Source organism: Ictalurus punctatus, chromosome 21, assembly GCF_001660625.3.
Source record: "Ictalurus punctatus breed USDA103 chromosome 21, Coco_2.0, whole genome shotgun sequence".
NCBI classification, from domain to species: domain Eukaryota; kingdom Metazoa; phylum Chordata; class Actinopteri; order Siluriformes; family Ictaluridae; genus Ictalurus; species Ictalurus punctatus.
In genome coordinates, this window is record NC_030436.2 from 4833091 (window position 1) to 4852416 (window position 19326).

The window sequence follows — 19326 nt, forward strand, 5'->3', positions numbered from 1 at the left end:
TACTTGGTGTAAATATGACGGTACACAAATTTCGGTTACACAGCTGTTTACGGAAACCTCAGTAGCTTGGCTCAGGTTGAGACTAGCTCCTCGGAACAAAAAGGAGCACATTACAAGGTACATGTACGTATATAAACATTTTGCACATTCTTGTTCCTTAGACTTAGAACTTAAATCCAAATGTAATGCTTAAGATTGCTCACAGTTCCACTTTTAGGGTCAGTTTACAATGGGAAGGGTTCGAGTTTCAGTCTTCATTTTTTAGGGGGTACCTAGGTAAGTATAGTGTGCATGCAGAACAGTTCAGGTTTGAGACTTCTTTTTTTTTATGGGGGTGAGGGAGTACATTTTAAAAAAATAAATAAATAAAAATAAATCCCCCTCACTTTTGGGTTGAATGTCTCTGGTCGGGGACGAGGTACGACCCTGAAATTTCCACTGAAATAAGTCCTCTACAGTAGCATTCTGCTGCAAAATGTTTGAGTTTGAGAATCCACTGCTATAGAGGACTTATTTCTGTAAAATATTTACAAGGAGCTAGGACCATCCTGAGCTGAGATAAACATGTTTCTTTAAACAGCTGTATAACCAAAATTTGTCGTGTGCCATGACACAAAGATGGCAGTCAGGGTTAAACCAAGCAAAATAAACAAACAAAATGGTTTTTCAATGCCAATACCTAGAGGTACTCACTCAAAAAAATTTTTTTAACTCAAAACGGTCAAGCAACCAACTTTACAATTATTGGACCACTTGGACATTCTGGTAACAGTACCTCAAGCTATATCACCGCATCCCAGCCAACACGCTCCATCATTTTATCCTGTACTTATTGAGCTAGCCAATGTCAAAGAAAAAACCTTTGCAGGAACCAAGATTCAGTAGGGGGCCGTAATTCTCTGCATACCTGCTCTGTGAATTATGAGAGGGTTTGTGTGTGTGTGTGTGTATATATATATATATATATATATATATATATATATATATATATATATATATATATATATATATATATATATATATATATATATATATATATATATAAACTAGTCTAGGATATGTTATTTATATGGTATAAAAGTTACTGGTTAGTGATATGCATCACTGAAATCAATATACTGTAGGTAAAGGAAACAGCTTATTAGTCTTTTATTTATATTGGAGCATATTATTCAGAAGCGACAGTAAGTTTTTGTTTATGACAGCGAGGAATATAAGTTTAGACCTGGGAATGTAACGTTTATTTTTCGTTTATTTACTTATTATGCAAATGAAGTAAAATGGAGTGTACACTGATCGATCAAGGCATACTTTAGGGAAAAGATCTATGATGTTATTTGTCTGTTGTGCTACTGCATCTGACTGATCAGATGCAACTGACTCAAAGTTTGAGGGATACGTGCTTGCTCAGTTAAAATGGGCACAACTTCACAGTTTAGTGTAGTTTAGCTCTGGAATGTCCGCAAAACAAGTTCCTGTTATCACTTATGCTATAACACTTACGAACAGGTTACTCACCAACACCCCCCCCCCTCCCTCACTTGAAGTTAATATACTGTAACAACAAAACATTGTTGTAGCTTGTCATGTTTCCCCCAAAAAACACAAAGTCCTCCATCCTAAAGACGGATGTTTACAAAGCATTTACCCTGGAGACTCCTTCCAAAAATGCTAAGCAAGCGTCTCTTTACAGAAACCAGCACAATGACTACATTTACATGCACATTAATATTCCGATATTAATCAGAATTTGGCAATATTCTAATTAATATTGAGTCGTGTAAATGCAGCAATCCGATTGCCCGATGGAGATTAAGACAATATTCTGATTCCTCAAATTCTGATTCCCACCCCGGATTATGTCTGTTTTAATCGAAATTGTTTCCTTGTAAACACCTTATTCAGAAAATCCACCAAAAGGAGATATATGCGCATGCTCAGTGTGCAAGGAATTGTGGGTGGTAACAGATGCTTAGCTGTAGCCTAAGTATTTAAGAATGGCAAATCGGACATACTTACTGCAACCATGTATACAGGAATATTCCGATGCCTGTACGCATATAAACATCATATTCGGAATATGGCTGCAACCCGAATATGGACCTTACAAGGAATTTGATGTGAATGTAAACGTAGTCACTGTCAACAATGTATGTGGAACATTCACCTGTGAAAGTTTCTGTGTAAGTTGTTACTACAGAAACAAGAACATAGACTAGAAGGCCAAAAGTTTGTGGACACCTGATCAATCACATCTCTATGTGCTTGTTGAACATCCCATTCCAGATGTAGTCCCCTTTTGCTGTTATAATAACCTCCACTCACATGGAATGGCTTTCCACTAGATTTTGGAGCATGGCTGTGGGGCTTTATCTTTCAGCCACAAGAGCATTAGTGAGGTCAGGCACTGACTTTGGGTGAGGAGGTCTAGGGTACAGACAGTGTTCCAATTCAGTGTTCAGTGGGGTTGTGGTCAGGACACTGAGCAGGCCACTCGAATTCTTTCATGTCAACCTTGGCAAACCATGTCTTCATGGACCTTGCATTGTGCACAGGGGCGCTGTCATGCTCTAACAGGTTTGGGCTACTTTGGTTCCAGTGAAGGGAAATGTTAATGCTGCAGCATACAAAGATGTTCTAGACAATCGTTTGCTTCCAACTTTGTTTAGGGAAGACCCACATATTGCCGTGATAGTCAGGTGTCCACATAAGTTTGGCCATATAGTGTATTAGACATGCTGTTATCAGAATCAAGCATTCAACAGTGCTATAGTATAAATATATATGAAGAATGAGTACATTTTTATTCAAATGCAACCTCTTAAAGTGTTTAAGGAAAAAGGTTGCCTCTGTACCTTCTGCATCTGTGCTTTCATATTGTAATAGATTACTAATGAGTGTTGGCATGACTCCTAATCTATTGTATTGTATTATAAGCAGTATATCTAGCGCAGTTCCTCAGTCATATTGGGAAGTCAGTGGTCAGCACACTGTCAGGGATCCAGCATGGTAAATCAGACTCCGGTACCTTTTCTGGCACATTCCCACATCCGTCACGAGAACCAGGATCCTAAATTGTTAATGCCACCATGTATAGAGGATCACGCTATATCATATCTTCTCTTCCCCTACAGATGAGACGTCTTTTGAAGCCGGCATCAAAGTGCAGATCCACACTCAGGACGAGCCGCCTTTCATTGATCAGCTGGGATTCGGAGTGGCGCCAGGCTTTCAGACGTTTGTGTCTTGCCAGGAGCAGAGGGTAAGCGACTGACTGCTGCTGTCCGAGCCCCTGAATTAATCCCTGCAGATGTGACTGCTAATGGTAGTCATGCAGCAATAATTTAAAGGGGTTTCACAAATTGATTTTTCTAGTGAGTTTTGTGTCTTCATTCTCAAATGACATTGAGAAACTGCTAATGAATATCATTCTGTGTTAATCAACTGAGGACTCCAGTCACGGACTATTATGGACCATATGCAAAGATATTGCACACATTTTGATACCAAAGCTATCAGATCTGCAAATTCAGTTCAGCTCAACTCAGTTTTATTTGTATAGCACTTTTAACAATGGACATTGTCACCAAGCAGCTTTACAGAAATGTATAAATTCCGGATATAGATTTATGAATTGATCCCTAATGAATAAACCAGAAGTAAAGGTGGCAAGGAAAAACTCCGAGACAACATCCTTGAGAGGAACCAGACTCAAAAAGGAAAACATCCTCATCTGCATGACACCAGATAGTGCGATTATAAATCATTTCCTTTCTATAACTATAATAATTCCTTAGCTTTATATTAGATTTACATTGTGGGGGGGCGGGTCTCCTTAACCACCAACTGTGTGTAACATCGACTTGTATACCCAAAAAGTGCATAAGAGCTTATGAGCAACTTATGAATATGAGCATCTGAGTTATTTCTGAATTTATTATAGTTTTAACTTGAAGTCTGTTTTGTTGAAGTTATGAACTGTTCAGTGATATGGACTTGAGTGCAAAACTCTTTGTAGCATTCGCAGTCCTAAGCCATATTTATTTTTTTAAACGGTTCCATCCGTTTGAGAGTAATCTCATTGATCTTAAGCCTGTCTGTGTGGAGCAATCCTCAGCAACAGCAAGTGGTTTTCAGGTGATGGTTTCAGGTAGGACATCAGGATGGATCAGACAGGTATGGAGGGCAGAAGGGTCTCAGAGAGAGAGAAACACAGATTATTAGGTATGCTCATTGTCACGTAATGGTTAAAGGAAATGTACGCTGAGCGCAGAATATACAAGACTAGCTATGACAGCATAACTAAAAGGGAGAATCGGATGATAACGGTCATGAGGGTGTGCTGGGACATAAAACGACCAGCCATTTCACCATCAACGAACCTGAGTGAACGTGTGAGAGTGGGGGAGCGACAGCATCCAAACATCCCAGTTTACCAAAACACGTGTCCACGAACCCTCCAGATCTGTAACTTCGCCCAACAAAAAAAAGGGACTACAAAAAAAACACTTTTTTTTTTAATGTGTGTAGCTGACTTTGTTGAACAATTGCACTTTCGTACTGCGCGTGTTTATTCACAAGCATTTTGATGGGGAAAGTGGCAGGTGGCATTACGTAGTGCACTCTGCCTTTTTGGTCACAGCAGAGCTTTCTTAGGTGATTTCGGAAATGTGCCGATTGACTTCAAACCTTATTTATTTATTTATTTATTTTACCATCTGAGGTCGCAAGTTGGGGGCAAGCAAGAAAACAAATGTGGAGGACAGAATGCTGTTCATGTTAGCAAGTGAATATGAGCAGATTGACATGCTAAATCTATATTGCAGTATAACAAATAACAACTGTCGTGTTGGGACGTTCACTGGTATGCAATGTGATGCCCCCTGTGGCTGTAATCAATTCGCACAAGCAGCTAATAATAATAATAATAATAATAATAATAACAATAATAATATGTTTAGTTTATATAGCACCTTTCCAGAGCTTAAGGACACTTTGCAATAGTAATGCAATAGTAATACAATGAATAATCATGGACAAACACAAAATGTGAAAAGCCATGAGCAATCAAACACTGAAAATGAAATACACAGTACAGATAGTACAGTCACTGAGAAAGATGCATAGCAGCAGATTAGGACGGATAACACTGAGAAAACAGATACGTTTTTAATTGGGATTTGAACTCTGAGATGGATGTGATGCTGCTAAGAGTCAGAGCGAGTGAATTACAGATTTTAGGTGCTACAACACTGAAAGACCTGCCACCCATGGTAGAGAGACGAGATCTAGGGACAGAGAGGAGTCCGAGCCCAGAGGACCTGAGAGAGCGGGGTGAGTTGTAGGGGAGAATCAGGTCACTAAGATAGAAAGGTGGCAAACCGTGAAGGGATTTAAATGTGAGCAGGAGTATTTTATATTTAATGGAAATTAAACCGATAGCCAGTGCAGTTCAGACAGGATTGGAGTAATGTGAGCTGAGTGCTTGGTATGTGTAAGAAGTCTAGCGGCAGAGTTTTGAATATTTTGAATTGGCTTCACTTGTCTTGGGTTAAATTAATCTGTATTTCATCTCTATTGCTGCTGATAATCTAATCTATGTAGTAAGCTAGGCTAGGTAATTAACCAGTATTAGTTGGGACTATTACGAATGTTGTTTGGTTAGAATGTGTACATCACGTGATCCACTTTTATGACACTGAGGTGTTGTTTTTGGGTTGTCTGCTTGTCCGAGATTAGCATGATATCCCAAGAACAAATGGTTGACTCTTTGTAGTATTTGGAAGAAGAAAAGCCTTATGTACATTGCAGTACAATGAAGTGCTTTCTTTGAGCATGCCAGATAGCTAGGAAGTTGGGGTCAGAGCAGAGGGTCAGCCATGATACCGTGCTCATGGAGCAGATAGGCTTAAGGGTCTTGCTCAAGGACTGAACAGTAGCTTTTATATGGAATTATCATTGTAGCCAACAGATGAACTGATTACATTTTGGACTTGATCCAAAGAAATACAAGTCAATGTCACCGCAAGGTCAAATGTCTGAAAACGTTTTCCTTCAATAGCTTCCTTATGTTTGAAGTATATGTTAAGAGTATTTTTGCAATGCAAATTAGTAACAAGAAGTACTGGGCTTGTGCTGGATTCAGAAGCCTTTCATGCATGGAAAATAGGGATCCAGAGACCCAGGACACATTTGTGTGTCTGGACTACCAGATTTTCATTCGTAGTTGGCCAGTGTACTAGTAGCTCACTTGCCGCAACAACTGTGATTTTAATTTACTGAGTTTAATAACTGATAAATTGTTCAAGCATGTAATTTGACCATGTTATCAGCAACAAAACACCAAAACTCCTGCACTAGCAGGTGTACCCAAAAAATTTCCACGTCTTACGTTTATCCTAGTGCAAAATAATATGCACCACTTTGTATAGATGTCTAGGTGTTGGGAGCTGTTAGGAAATAAAGAGCCTTATAGTCTGGAAATGGTAACAAACACTCAGGGTTTTTTTTTTTAAGCCCGTGGAGAGGAAATGCCACTCTTAATCCTTTCAGCGAGCAAGTGAGAGGTGGTCTGATGCTGATATGTTGCTAGTCAGCTCTCTGGCCCTTGTAATTGGAGACAAGTGAAATTTCGACTCGAGGCAAATCGATTTCTTGAACGTCCAACTCACTTAACTTTGCGGTTGCATGCAGATCTCATCACAAGTACTGGGTTTCTCGCCCTCTTTACTCAGTGTGTGTTCTGCTCTCATCGCTTTATCATAAACCACTCTGCATGTAAATCACGTAAAAAAAATTAACAACAAAGACTCACAGGATGGAAGTGCTTGCTGATACAACGATGATATACAGCTAAACATAAATGAGCATGTTTACATACCCGATATGTGTTCAAACCCTCAGCACAGCATGTGTGGGTGGCTTTGTTTCCACTTATGTGGCTGTTGGTTTTTGCCATGCTCGTAGTGAATTGGCTGCAGGCCCTTGGCTTTGAAGACGGTGCGAGTGTTAGTAGCTTGCAGTGGTTTAATGCCCCACCCTCCTTTTCTTTCAATTCCAGATGACTGCATTTAGCTGGAGCTATTCATGTTCAGCAATGCTAATGCGCTCCATGCTCGTTCCTCTCTCTACTCCAGCATGGACTGACAGAGAAAACTGTTGTAAACTGAACAGCCTGTTCTCACTGTATTTAATTAGCCCGGTCACTCAGGCTGTCTCTTCCATCTATGACAAGCTGTCACTCCCTAGCTTACTGTGACTGACACGATTACAGCCGACCATTTCAAGTAAAGTCGGTTAATATTTTGTCGACTCCCGGACTGATTTGAACTTTGTTCTGCTTCTTTATTAGGAGTGTATCACAATTCTATTACTTATGTGTCAGTTTCTGTTAACTAATCCAAATCTACACATCTGTATTTGTAATTGAATTTAAACATGAAGTGGGTGTGGTCTAACTGGAAGGGTATTTATTATTATTATTATTATTATTATTATTATTATTATAATTATTTAAGAACCCTGCTTCAATGCGCATAGAAACACTGGAAAACAAAACCCGAAGATAGAAATGTCAGTATGGTGTGTGAATTCTGGCTCTGACAGTTCCTCAACCTCAGCTACCTCACTCCAGTTCATGTTTGGACTCAACTAGAATAGTACATTTCCTATTCGTTGCATCTCTATTCTTGACACACAATCTGTGACTGATAGCTAGAAATCTGACCACTAGTCAGACTAGAGCGTCTGATGTGTTTGGTCTCTAATTGTGGCCATTTCACTGACTTTATTGCTCTAACCAAAGTCCAATGTCCTTGCAGAGGGGGTCATTATAATTACGGAATAGTTCAAACAGAGAGCTGTTGCATGTCAAAAATGATGATATGATCTGAGAACAAAATAAGACTCTATATACAATATTTAGGTGTTTTATTTATAAATAAATTGAAAGAAAACCTTTTTGTAAGCTTTCTTTAAACACGGTTGGTGTCAGAGTTGTGAACATGGAGCGACGTGTGATCGCTCGACGCTGCAATATTAAGGTCATATCAATTATAATTTTGAGAAGCGTTCACATTATTTTGAGATACAGATGCATAATTTTAATGAAGTATTGGTGTTTTTAGTCCTCAAGTGCAAATATAATACCTGCTCTTCACTCGTATTACCTTACAAACATGATTGGCATTCCTGAAGTCATTTCCTGGCTGCAGCAAAAGACATATGGGTGCTCAATTAATCCCACCCTGTATACTGTATTCATAGGCGGACACACTCTAAATGATGTATTCATTAAGGCAGATATGCAAAATAGACATGTTATTTTGCTCATAAGAAATTAGCAGTCCTATGTAGACCCCGGTACTAAATCAGCTTGTGACAGATTGCAATCTTTGAGATGCTGAAGCTAAGTGCGCAAAATAAGAACTGAAAATATCGGCTGCAAATGTTTTCTTTGCGAGTTTGCTTGGGGGAAATGTTGCTTTATCACTATTTTTTTTAAGTCCGTTTTTGACAGTGTTACCAAGAGAGAGTCCGTAGACAAGTCTATGGAGCCAATTGAGTTCCAAAACTATATAAACATTATGTTTTATAAATATTACTTGCAAACTATGTGTAAATAGACTCATGGTGCCATCTGGTGCTGAGGAGGAAAACGTTGCCCCGTGAGGGGAAAAAAAAAATCACGCCAACAGTAATATGATTAGTGCAATGTATTATTTTTTTAATTTGTAGAACATGTATTTGTTTGCAAAATGTGATACAGACTTAATAGATGCGTACGTTATTTCTTTATTTCTATAACTTTTTCCCCTACTGGTAAAACGTACTTATCGGTTACGTCGAAGGTGTTAAAAATGCACAGTATTTGATTTACATTTGAAGAACTCTATTGTGTTTGTTTAATACTCGTGTTTTGCATTTTCGATGGGGACAATGGGCCTCGTTTATCAATCTTTTAGTAAAGTTGTGTGTAAATGTTTGCATAAGCCGAACTAAACTAATAATTTCCACCGGATTTACCAAAGTTTTGGTGAACGTCGATGTTCTTCGTACTCGTGTACGTACAGTATGGTGATCACCTGTAAAGTGTGTTCCCAACACAGCTCATTTGCATGTAGCGATGCCCACAAAACTCCATATAAGGTCAAGTGCACAGACAGCTAGAAGCACAAAATGCCTACTAATGGTGAAAGAAAAGGCAGAGGTGTCATTTATTTTGACTCACAGCTCCATAAAAGTGCTACAGTTCTGGGTCACACAAAAGAATGGAAAATTCCCCCATGACGCTTGGAAAAGTCACCGCTATCGCCAGCAAAATCCACCTTGATTATGCATAATCAATATTTTGTCATCAGTGCTGCAGAACATTTATTTTATGATTCAATTCCGAGTTGACTTTTTTGGTTGAAACGTCACTTTCCTAAAAGACCCACAATGCCGTTCGCCAACAGTGAGATTCCAAGACGACTAGGAACCTCTTACTTCCCACATTAGAGCGTCAACATGAACTCAGCTGTCTGAAGTCAGAAATAAAATGAATACTCACTTATAAGCTGTTTATGAAAACAGAAATGAAAGAGTTGTTCGGTTAGTGCTTAATTTATTTTTAAAGCGAATGTGATAATTCGCTGTTACAAACTTTAATTGTCATGCTAATACCACGCTTGTCGTTTTGCAGATCGATAACTAGCCAAGCCGAGTCTTTGCCGTTAATCAGCGTAACTGTGTCGTAAATCTGCATTGCATTCTAGAACTTTTATTAATATGACATTGAACATTCCTGGGAAATGGGGAGTGAGAAAAGAAGCCCTCGCTCTATCATTTTTAGGAGCTAACACTGAAATCTGATTATCATCACTTAAGTTTGAGATTGTTTCAATTTTTCTCCTATTACTCACTATTGCAACCATGCTAGCAATGTCCCCATGTGACATCAGCACGGAAGACAACTGCTAACTTCTCACTGGATTAACAAAAATACATCAACTAGGGGCGTAGTGGTTGCATGTTTGCCTCGCACCTCCGGGGTTGGATGTTCGAATCCTGCCTCCTCCCTGTGCACGGACTTTGCATGTTCTCCCTGTGCTTTGGGGGTTTCCTCCCCCAGTCCAAATACTTGTGCTGTAGGCTGATTGGCCTTTCCGAAATGTGTGTGCGATTGTGCCTTGCGATGAGTTGGCACTCTGTTCAATGTGTTCCCTGGGATAGGTACGACCCTGTGTAGGATAAGCGGTATGGAAAATGGATGGATGGACAACATTAACCAAAAAAAAAATGAGCAGAATCACTAAACACATCATGAATATTTCAATGTAAACGTGTTTCAGGGTAGAATTTTTTTTAGACTTGTGACTGCTGTCTGAAACACACACACACATATATAAGCAGTCCCCTTTCCTCTCCCAACACAAAACACATGACACATTTCAGAAAGAAATGATGTGGTGAGAAAATCTCTTTTTGTCTGTCTTGGCAGGATGATCTGTTATTTTTGTCAGTAACACAGACAAAGCATTAGCAGGAAACTGGACATTTTAGAATTACTATAATGACTATAATGTCTTTATAATGAATACATTTTATTATAAAATTACCTTCTTTTTTTTATGAAATAACCTTTAGACGCTCCATCTCTTTCTCTCCACTGAGCCATTTACAAGGTCTAGCTGCACAGTACCCGGTAGAGTGACTATTCAATCAACATAGACTTTCATTCAACATTTTTCATTAAACTTCCTGCTGTACAATCCAGGTGTCCAGGTTCAAAACATGGGTAATTATATTTTTACCCTGACCTCCCTGTTGTCAAACTGTCACACAAACTATACACAGTACTCTGTTACACTGCATACCAAAGCAATAGTGCATTAAATACACTGGAAAAATCTAGACAACCTGTAGCGTAAATCTGTTTCCCGTGTTTCCAAAGACTAGTAAAAGATTAAAAGATTAATAAAAGAGGACACCCTAATACTGGGTATGAACAAGTCTCAGCCGTAGACACGTACCTACAGTGCCCTCCACTAATATTGGCACCCTTGGTAAATATGAGCAAAGAATGCTGTGAAAATTTCTGTATTGATCTTTTGTTTAAAAGAAATTCACCATGTACTCTGCTGTCATGGATATCAGACAACTGCAAACGCAACACTTTTTTTTTTTTTTTTTAAATCTCAGTTAAATCTAGGTAATGCAATAATTATTGGCAACCCTATGAATTCATATGATAAAAATATATTTGAAGTATATTCCCATTGATATTTAAAGTTTTTTAGTACACCTGGGTGACTAGAAACAGGAAATTGTACAACCATGACTTCCAGTTTCTCAGGGGTATAAATATGAGGTAACACATAGGCCAGATTCCCTTAGTCATTCATAACGATGGGTAAGACCAAGGAATATAACTGTGGTGTGCGTCAAAAGGTTGTTGAGCTTCACAAACTAGGAAGTGGCTTTAAGACAACAGTAAAAGCATTGAAAATGTCCATTTCCACCATCAGGGCAAAAATTAAGAAGTTCCAGTCAACTGGAAATGTTATGAATCGACCTGGAATTGGACGTGTGTCTATATCGTCTCAACACACTGTGAAGAGGACGGTTCGAGTAACCAAAAAATCTCCAAGGATCACAGCTGGAGAACTGCAGTAGTTAGTTGTGTGTTGGGGTCAGAAAGTCTCAAACTACAATCCGAAGTTACCTACATCACCACTAGTTGTTTGGAAGGGTTTCAAGAAAAAAAGCCTCTACTCTCATCCAAAAACAAACTCAAGCGTCTTCGGTTTGCTGGAACTTCAACTGGGATCAGGTTCTGTGGTCAGATGACCCCAAAATAGAGCTTTTTGGCAATAAACACCAGAGGTGGTTTTGGTGCACACACAGAGGTAGCCATATGGAAAAGTACCTCATGCCCAAGGTTAAATATGGTGGTGGCTCTTTAATGTTTTGGGCTGTTTTTCTGACAGAGGACCTGGACATTTTGTTAGAATACATGGCGTCATGGACTCTACCAAATATCAACAGATGTTGCATGAAAACCTGACTGACTCTACCAGAAAGATATTAAAATGGGCCGTGGTTGGATCTTCCAGCAGCACAATGATCCAAAAAATGCATCAAAATCAACACAAAAACGGTTTACTGACCACAAAATCAAGCTCCTGCCATGACCATCCCAGTCCCCTGACCTGAACCCCATAGAAAACCTGTGGGGTGAACTGAAGAAATTTGAAGGATCTGGAGAGATTCTGTATGGAGGAATGGTCTCAGAAGCGTGCCAATATTATTGGAGGCCACTGTACCTGACGGTGGAGATTCAGAGGATTCAGAATGTATTCACATCCCTTTGGACTTTTTTCCCCATCATTTTGTTATGGCCTCATGTGAAAATGGATTATATTCCTTTTGTTTACTCTTCAATCTACAAAAAATATACCAAAAAATGCATAATTACAAAGCATTATTACAAGTGAAACACATTTCATACTTTTCATACCCTGTACAGCAATTGTAGCTTTAAATCTTCTTCAATTTGATATTTCAAGCTTGTCACATCTGGATCTTTCTCTGCCTCCATATCTGCAGAATTCCTTGAACTTTGTCAGGGTGGTTGGAGAGTGTCTCTCTTCAGGTCTCTCCAGATATGTCCCACAGACCTGACCCAAAGCCACTCCTGCATTGTCTTGGCTATGTTTCTGGACTGGAAAGTGAACCTTCTCCCCAATCCGCTTTTCCTCCATGGTGTCTCTGGTTGTCTCTATATTATGATCTATTCACTTTCCACCAATAAATGGAATCATAAAGGCCCAATTGGTGGTGCTGCAGAGGTGGTTGTCCTTCTGGAAAGTCTCTTATATCTCCACATAAGGAAATGTGGAGAAGTTTAATTTCTGAATGTAACTTCTGTCAGAATCTTGTCATTTACTCGCCATCGTCATTTGTGTGTGTATTTAGATTTGATTTTACATGTTGCCTGCTGGACTTCATACAGTATTAGCTTCATTGACAAATTAGCAAAGCAAGCAAATTGTACTTCTTTCCAAGCTTTATTTTTCTTAGCAACATCTCTATGCACATTTACTAAGAGGTTGTATATGACAGCATAGAATGAAAACAAGGTTATAGGTGTTTTTCGTTTTTCTGCTTCAAACAGGAAATGGAAACAAATTACGGGTAGGAATTGCTTTATTCTGGTCAGGTTCACGTTGGATCCAGTGCCACTGATCACAAGGCAGGAGAATTCACCCTGTCTGGGGTGCCTATCCATCACAGGGCAGCATGCACGCACACATTTATTCACCCATTCGCACCTAGGCGCAATTTAGCATAGCCTGTCTACCCACTGGGAGGAAACTAGAGAACCCCAAGGAAACCCACATGAACATGGGTAGAACATGTAAAATGCTGCACAGGCAGTAACCTGATCTTAGGATCTCAGGATCGTGCCGGTACCCTGGGGCGGTGAGATGGCAGTGCTATCTACTGCACCACCATGTCAACCAGAATTGAGATTCCCAGTTCAAATGTTGCACTGTTGCTTTGTTGTTTGACACTGTCACTGAAATCGCGGTTCTGTCCCATACTTGCATAGAAACTGATCAGTTACCTGTCGCTTTGCAGCTCGCTAATGTGAACATAGGCTGAGAGCTAGCTAGTCTCGAGGAACCCATTCTGCATCACATGGCAGGAAGCATGAGATATCACGCAATAACAGGCAATAACAGGCAATAACAATGTTCGGTCTGTGGTTGGTTGTGTTATATATGAGTCAAACAGCCTCTATCTGGCAGAGTAGGTGGTTTTTGGAGATAATGAGTGACATAAAAAAAACATCTAGTGGTAGCACCACTAGTCTGGCTACGTATTTCAAAAAGTAATGAGGTCCAATGAAGCAGGAGGATACAAACTTATACAAATGTGAAAACCAACAGTAAGAAAGCAAACAATGTGCAATAGGTTTCTCAGGATAGTTTTCTTGCCACTGGCTGGTTCTGTAAGAAGTAGGTTTTGTTGATTTCTGATGCATCTCCAAGCAAAGTGATGGTGGGATATAGTTGTTCAGCAGGATGGATAATTGACTAAACACTTTTGGCAACATGCCATTAATGGCTGTTCAGTATCATATGGCAGGTATGCTGTTTAACATTTTTGCCTTGTATAGTGTGTTCTGTGGATCAATGACCTACTTGGGTACTAAAGTATCTTCCCAGCTGTCAGAGCTACACAAAGTTCAACTTAATCCCATTACTCAAAACTGTAAAGTTGACTTTGTGTAGCTCTGACAGCTGGGAAGATATTTTAATGCCTAAATATGTACTGTGGTCTTTGCTTATGGGGACACATAGGGTCATGATGGTGGCAAAGTAATGCTAGAGGCAGGATGCATCTGTGTTTGCTTGCCATGAGCTTTATTAGGGAAATCCAAAACTCAAACACAAAGCTCGGTACAGGGGTCACAAAACACATGCAGACAGAGTTGATATAGAAAATTCAATACTCTTAAACATAAGCAGAGGCCAGTTGCACAAACAGGTAACACACTAAGATTTCAGAACTACAAACAAGGCTTAGAAGTGATAAGATGTCGCAAAGACACAGGGTAATAACGAAAGGTAGAAATACATACTAATTAAGGGGGAACAATGTACAGGTGAAAACAGTCGGGAACACTAACTAATGAGGGTAGAAACAGGTCCGAAAAGTCACACTCACTGCAATGAGAACCATGATGTTAACATGGAGGGAGAAACTGTGACACTAAGGTGTTCAAACTGGAAAATGCCAACAGTTGTAGTACAGTGAAACGAGCTGGGTGATGTGCTATTTCTGCCGAACAAATGAAGTATGGAGTGATGGACACTTTTTGCACAAACCTGTCCCATCATGCACCACAGAAGAGAAAAAGAGATGCTTGAACCAAAATGCCTAGGTATTACCTCAGGAGAAATTTTCTCCATGGGGCTGCTTCTGTTTGTTTAAAAAAAAAAAAAAAAATCATTACTATTGAGCTATATATTAACATGAATTTAACAAACGTCTCGTGTAAACGAACAAAACATTTCAACCTATGTTCTGTGTTCATATATTTTAGATTACTATGTAGTATATACCTTTATGAGGTTTTAATGAGTGTGAAACACAGCTTAGGTGCTGCATAGTGATGTTTACTTTATTTATTTATTTGTTTATTTTTCTGGTTTCTGGGAGCCTATCTCCAGGCACAGGGCACACACCCGCGTACACACACACACACACACACTTCCTCCATATCCCCTGAAGCAAAGCCTCTTTCAAATCCTGCACAGTCATAGTTGGCTTTAAAACAAGCTTCCTGTATGCTGCTGTAAACAGGTAAGCGAGAGCAGATTAACGCTGTACACATTTGATTTCCTCATTTGGCATGATGCTTTTACTCAAACGGAATAACAAGTGAGGCAGAATTCAATTCAAGTTTTTAACTGAGTAATTGAGGGCCATTCTCGGCATTGTTCAGGGTGCCAACATTGACTCCTGCAGTCTTGAGATTTAAACGCACAACCGTAACTACTGAGACACTACTGCGTGTTTGGCATGGGTGAAGTCATTACTGGGCAGGATGGATTAGAACACTGTATCTTCTGACTAAGCGTCCCTGCTCTGAACTGTCATTTGTCGGTTGTATATTTTTGAAGTCATTTTTTTTCTCATCCCCGCTAGTCGGAAGAGAAAATGATCACGGGGATTTTAGTAATTAGATTGGGCTGTAAACAGTCATGATATGAGAATTGATGTCTCTGCATGCTAATGTATTAGTGCAGAAGTGCTTTAGAGGAGTCAGGAGCAGAGGACACACAGATTGAGGACTGTGTGTGTGTGTGTGTGTGTGTATGTGTGTGTGTGTATATATATATATATATATATATATATATATATATATATATATATATATATATATATATATATATATATATATATATATAAAAATGTATGTATATGTGGGGGGGGGGGGGGGGGGGGTGTTTTGACCTTTTATTGATTCCCATGAAGAAAATGCTGCAGCATTTATTTAAAAAAAAAAAAAAAAAAAAACAGCTAAAAGATCCAAGAAGCTTCCTTTCAGTTGCTAACATTAATGTATAATCAGTGGGCGGGTCCTCGCATGTGAGTGTGTAACACAAAATGGCTTCAACAATTCTGTTACAGTCTTCTCTTTTTGAATATGAATTAATGAATTCTTTCTTTCTTTCCATTGTCCTTCCTTTCTTATCATGTTTACTTGCAGTTGACCTACCTGCCCCCTCCATGGGGCGACTGCAGGTCCGAGCCCATTGACTCGGACTTCTTTACCACCTACAGCATCACTGCGTGCCGCATCGACTGTGAGACGCGCTACCTGGTAGAGAACTGTAACTGTCGCATGGTTCATATGCCCGGTGAGGACTTTACCTTCATTTATCCTTACTCCCATCTTTACTGCGATTCTAGAAAAACATCAGCAGCAGAAACGCACGTCATGTTTGATTTCTGTAGCAGCATTAGCTAATCCAATCTGAATCCAATTTCTGTCCAGGTGAAAATCTGTGCATTTGCTGTAACAACATAAAAATGGCCCTGTGAGAAAACAGTGAGGAAAAGAATTACAGCACATAGAGGGCATTTTACTGACATGTTTTCAAATTTGCGTATTAGAGAAGACGTTTCTACTCGTTTCTCAGCGTGTACGTGTACGACGTTTGCACACAGAATGAAAGTGATATTCCTTGTTTGAACGATCCATCTATTCCACAATACCGACAATTCCAGCTCAGTGGTGGAGCATGAAGACCTGTTTAGTGCCTCACTCAGCCTTGACTATGACTTGGTTGCCATGACTACGTGCCAGTGGGGTTTAATTAGGAAAGTTTTCATGAGAATGGGCTCCACTTATCGTCGAGGCCTCGGGAGCTGACGGGAAGAGCTTGTTTATGAGATGCATGACCTTGGTGTCTAGGCACTGTGTTATTTTACCTGCAGGTAGAAACAGGAAGTTTGAGAAGGTAGTTTGCACATGGTGGAGGAACATCTTGAGGGTGATGTGTGGGGTGCCAAGAAAGTACTCGCTTGTCCCCAAGTTTTGTACCTGCTTGCAGCTTAATCCTGGATCTTGGCTGGAGTTTTAGGAAAATCAAATATCCGAAAAATCACTGCATATTACTCTGGAAATCAAGGCTGCGATCATCATAAAGTATTCCTCAAGGAGTTCTTAACTTTCTAAAATAGATCCTATTTAGAGCGTTCAAGAATAGGGAAAAATGTTTTTGTAGAGGTCTATATAGAATGAAGAGAGGGACAAAAAAAGGAACCCTTTTGGATTCTTTTACCCAATTTTCTCCCTGAGTTGGTCATCTGCCAATTCCTACCCACCAGCCAGCTCTCACATATCAGCAGCTTTCAATTGGGGAGGATGAAGGCTAACCTCCAAGACACGTCTAGCCAGCCATCTTCATCTTTTCAAATGGCTGCTCACGCCACACTGCATCACGGGGCAGTGTAACACACTCTGAGGAACGCGCTATCTGCCCTCTTCCTCATACATGAGCTCACAGACACCCATGATTGGCTAGTGTCACTGTGATTAACAGGGGAGAGTGAGTGTGCATACAGAGGCCTGCAGATGCTTACAGCTGGGAGCTATTGGCTGGAAAACGCAATTGGACCACAGCATGAAGCCTTTCCTTGTCCAAGTTCAAATACCAAATAAAATGAATAATTTACACGTTTTTCTAAGGGTATGTCCATGCGTTTTGGAGACTCCAAAGGGCCCTTGGTAACCATGTACACCTAACTCAGGATAAAAGTTTGCTGCTCTTGATTTTTCTTATGATTACCATATCACATATCCAACAATCTACAAAATGTATATTTTATATGTATTTTCATGTGTGTATTCATGATTGAAACCTTTGTGCACTTTTGTGTGCTTTTGTGCCATCGTTTACAGAGCATTACGCAGGGACTTTTAAATTGCAGTGTTGAAACACACCCTTGAAGCAAGATATCATTCTTTTCAGCAGTTCAGTGGCTATACGATAGGCAAGTCATCGACACAGCCGGGAACACTTAGCTCGCGCTATTCGCGTAGGAATGGGGGAAGGAGCTTCGCTTCAGCACGGACTCTCATTGGATTTTGAAGCCTATAGACATGACGTGGACACTCCTATGGGTGCAAATGAGGTGTCCTTGGATAGGTCACAGCCCAGGGGACATTTTGAAATCTACCGATTTAAAGGATTTTCACTCGTGTGTTAAACAGATAAGAAGAAAACATGATCATCTGAGATCATTTGGAACGACGCAGAAGCAGTGCGTGGGGATGTATTGATGTAAAATGTGTTTTGGACTAAATATTTTTACGTAATTGGATTGTTTGGACCTTTACCGGTGCAACACGTTTTTGTCAGGATGTTATGGATCAGTGGACTGCTATGAGGCTTCAAGGGTTAGTCGCCTCCGTTTGGTGTTTTTGTTTGTATGGTGGTGGTCTGACCAAGACGTTGATTGTAGCTGCAGTTGTGATGGTATCTTTAAACAGTTTGTATCAATCAAATGACAAGATTCTTAGCTTTCCAACGGTATATTGCATGAGTACATGCGTACTATGTACAACTGTGTAAATGGCAACATTCTCCTAATAACATTGCAAAAAAAAAACCACTAGGCGGACAAGAGATCAGCCGATATCTCAGAGCTCTGCTATTAGTCAACGTCTTAGCGGAAATGAAAATTGGTATCGGCTTAAACCTACTCAATACAAATTATCAGGCTGTTTTGGATTTGGCCAGGCTTATGTTTCCAGCTTGATGAAAGCAGGTGCTTTTAAAGCTGTTACTGTGCTTTTGTAAATGGCTCAGGGAGTTTGGATGCCACTGAGATTTTGGCTTTTGGACACACCGTGTTCTGGTTGATAATTTCTCAAGACCTTACTCATTAGTGTGATGTGTGAGTGGCAAAACATAATGAGCAATGAGAGCAGTAATGGCATATGGTAATCTGCTGTATTTTGGATGCATTTGTTATTCTCTCTCTCTCTCTCTCTCTCTCTCTCTCTCTCTCTCTCTCTCTCTCTCTCTCTCTTAAATTTGGAGGTAATAAGGTACAGCATTAATGAAATCAATTAAATGATGAGATCAGATTTGAAGGAGAGGTCATAGGCAGATAAGGACAGCGTGACTGACAGAGACACGGTTTAATTAAAAGAACTGACTGCAGATGCTTCACTACATGTTATCTGCGTTCAGAGCCAGAACATCATGTTCTCTTGGTCCTCCTTTCATTTCTGTTTTATGTCTCCCTTGTTTCTTTCTA

The 19326-nt window shown here is 39.8% G+C and overlaps 1 protein-coding gene across 5 annotated transcripts in view; it reads left to right on the plus strand.

Moving 5' to 3' along the window:
• asic1b (acid-sensing (proton-gated) ion channel 1b) overlaps nucleotides 1–19326 on the plus strand; it is a 349820-nt gene that overhangs the window by 304209 nt on the left and 26285 nt on the right. For all 5 annotated transcript variants that reach the window (XM_017451114.3, XM_053674092.1, XM_053674093.1 and 2 more), the window contains 2 exons: nucleotides 3135–3262; nucleotides 16265–16415. In XM_017451114.3, the coding sequence (XP_017306603.1) occupies nucleotides 3135–3262; nucleotides 16265–16415 (279 nt within the window). The remainder of the gene's footprint in view (nucleotides 1–3134; nucleotides 3263–16264; nucleotides 16416–19326) is intronic.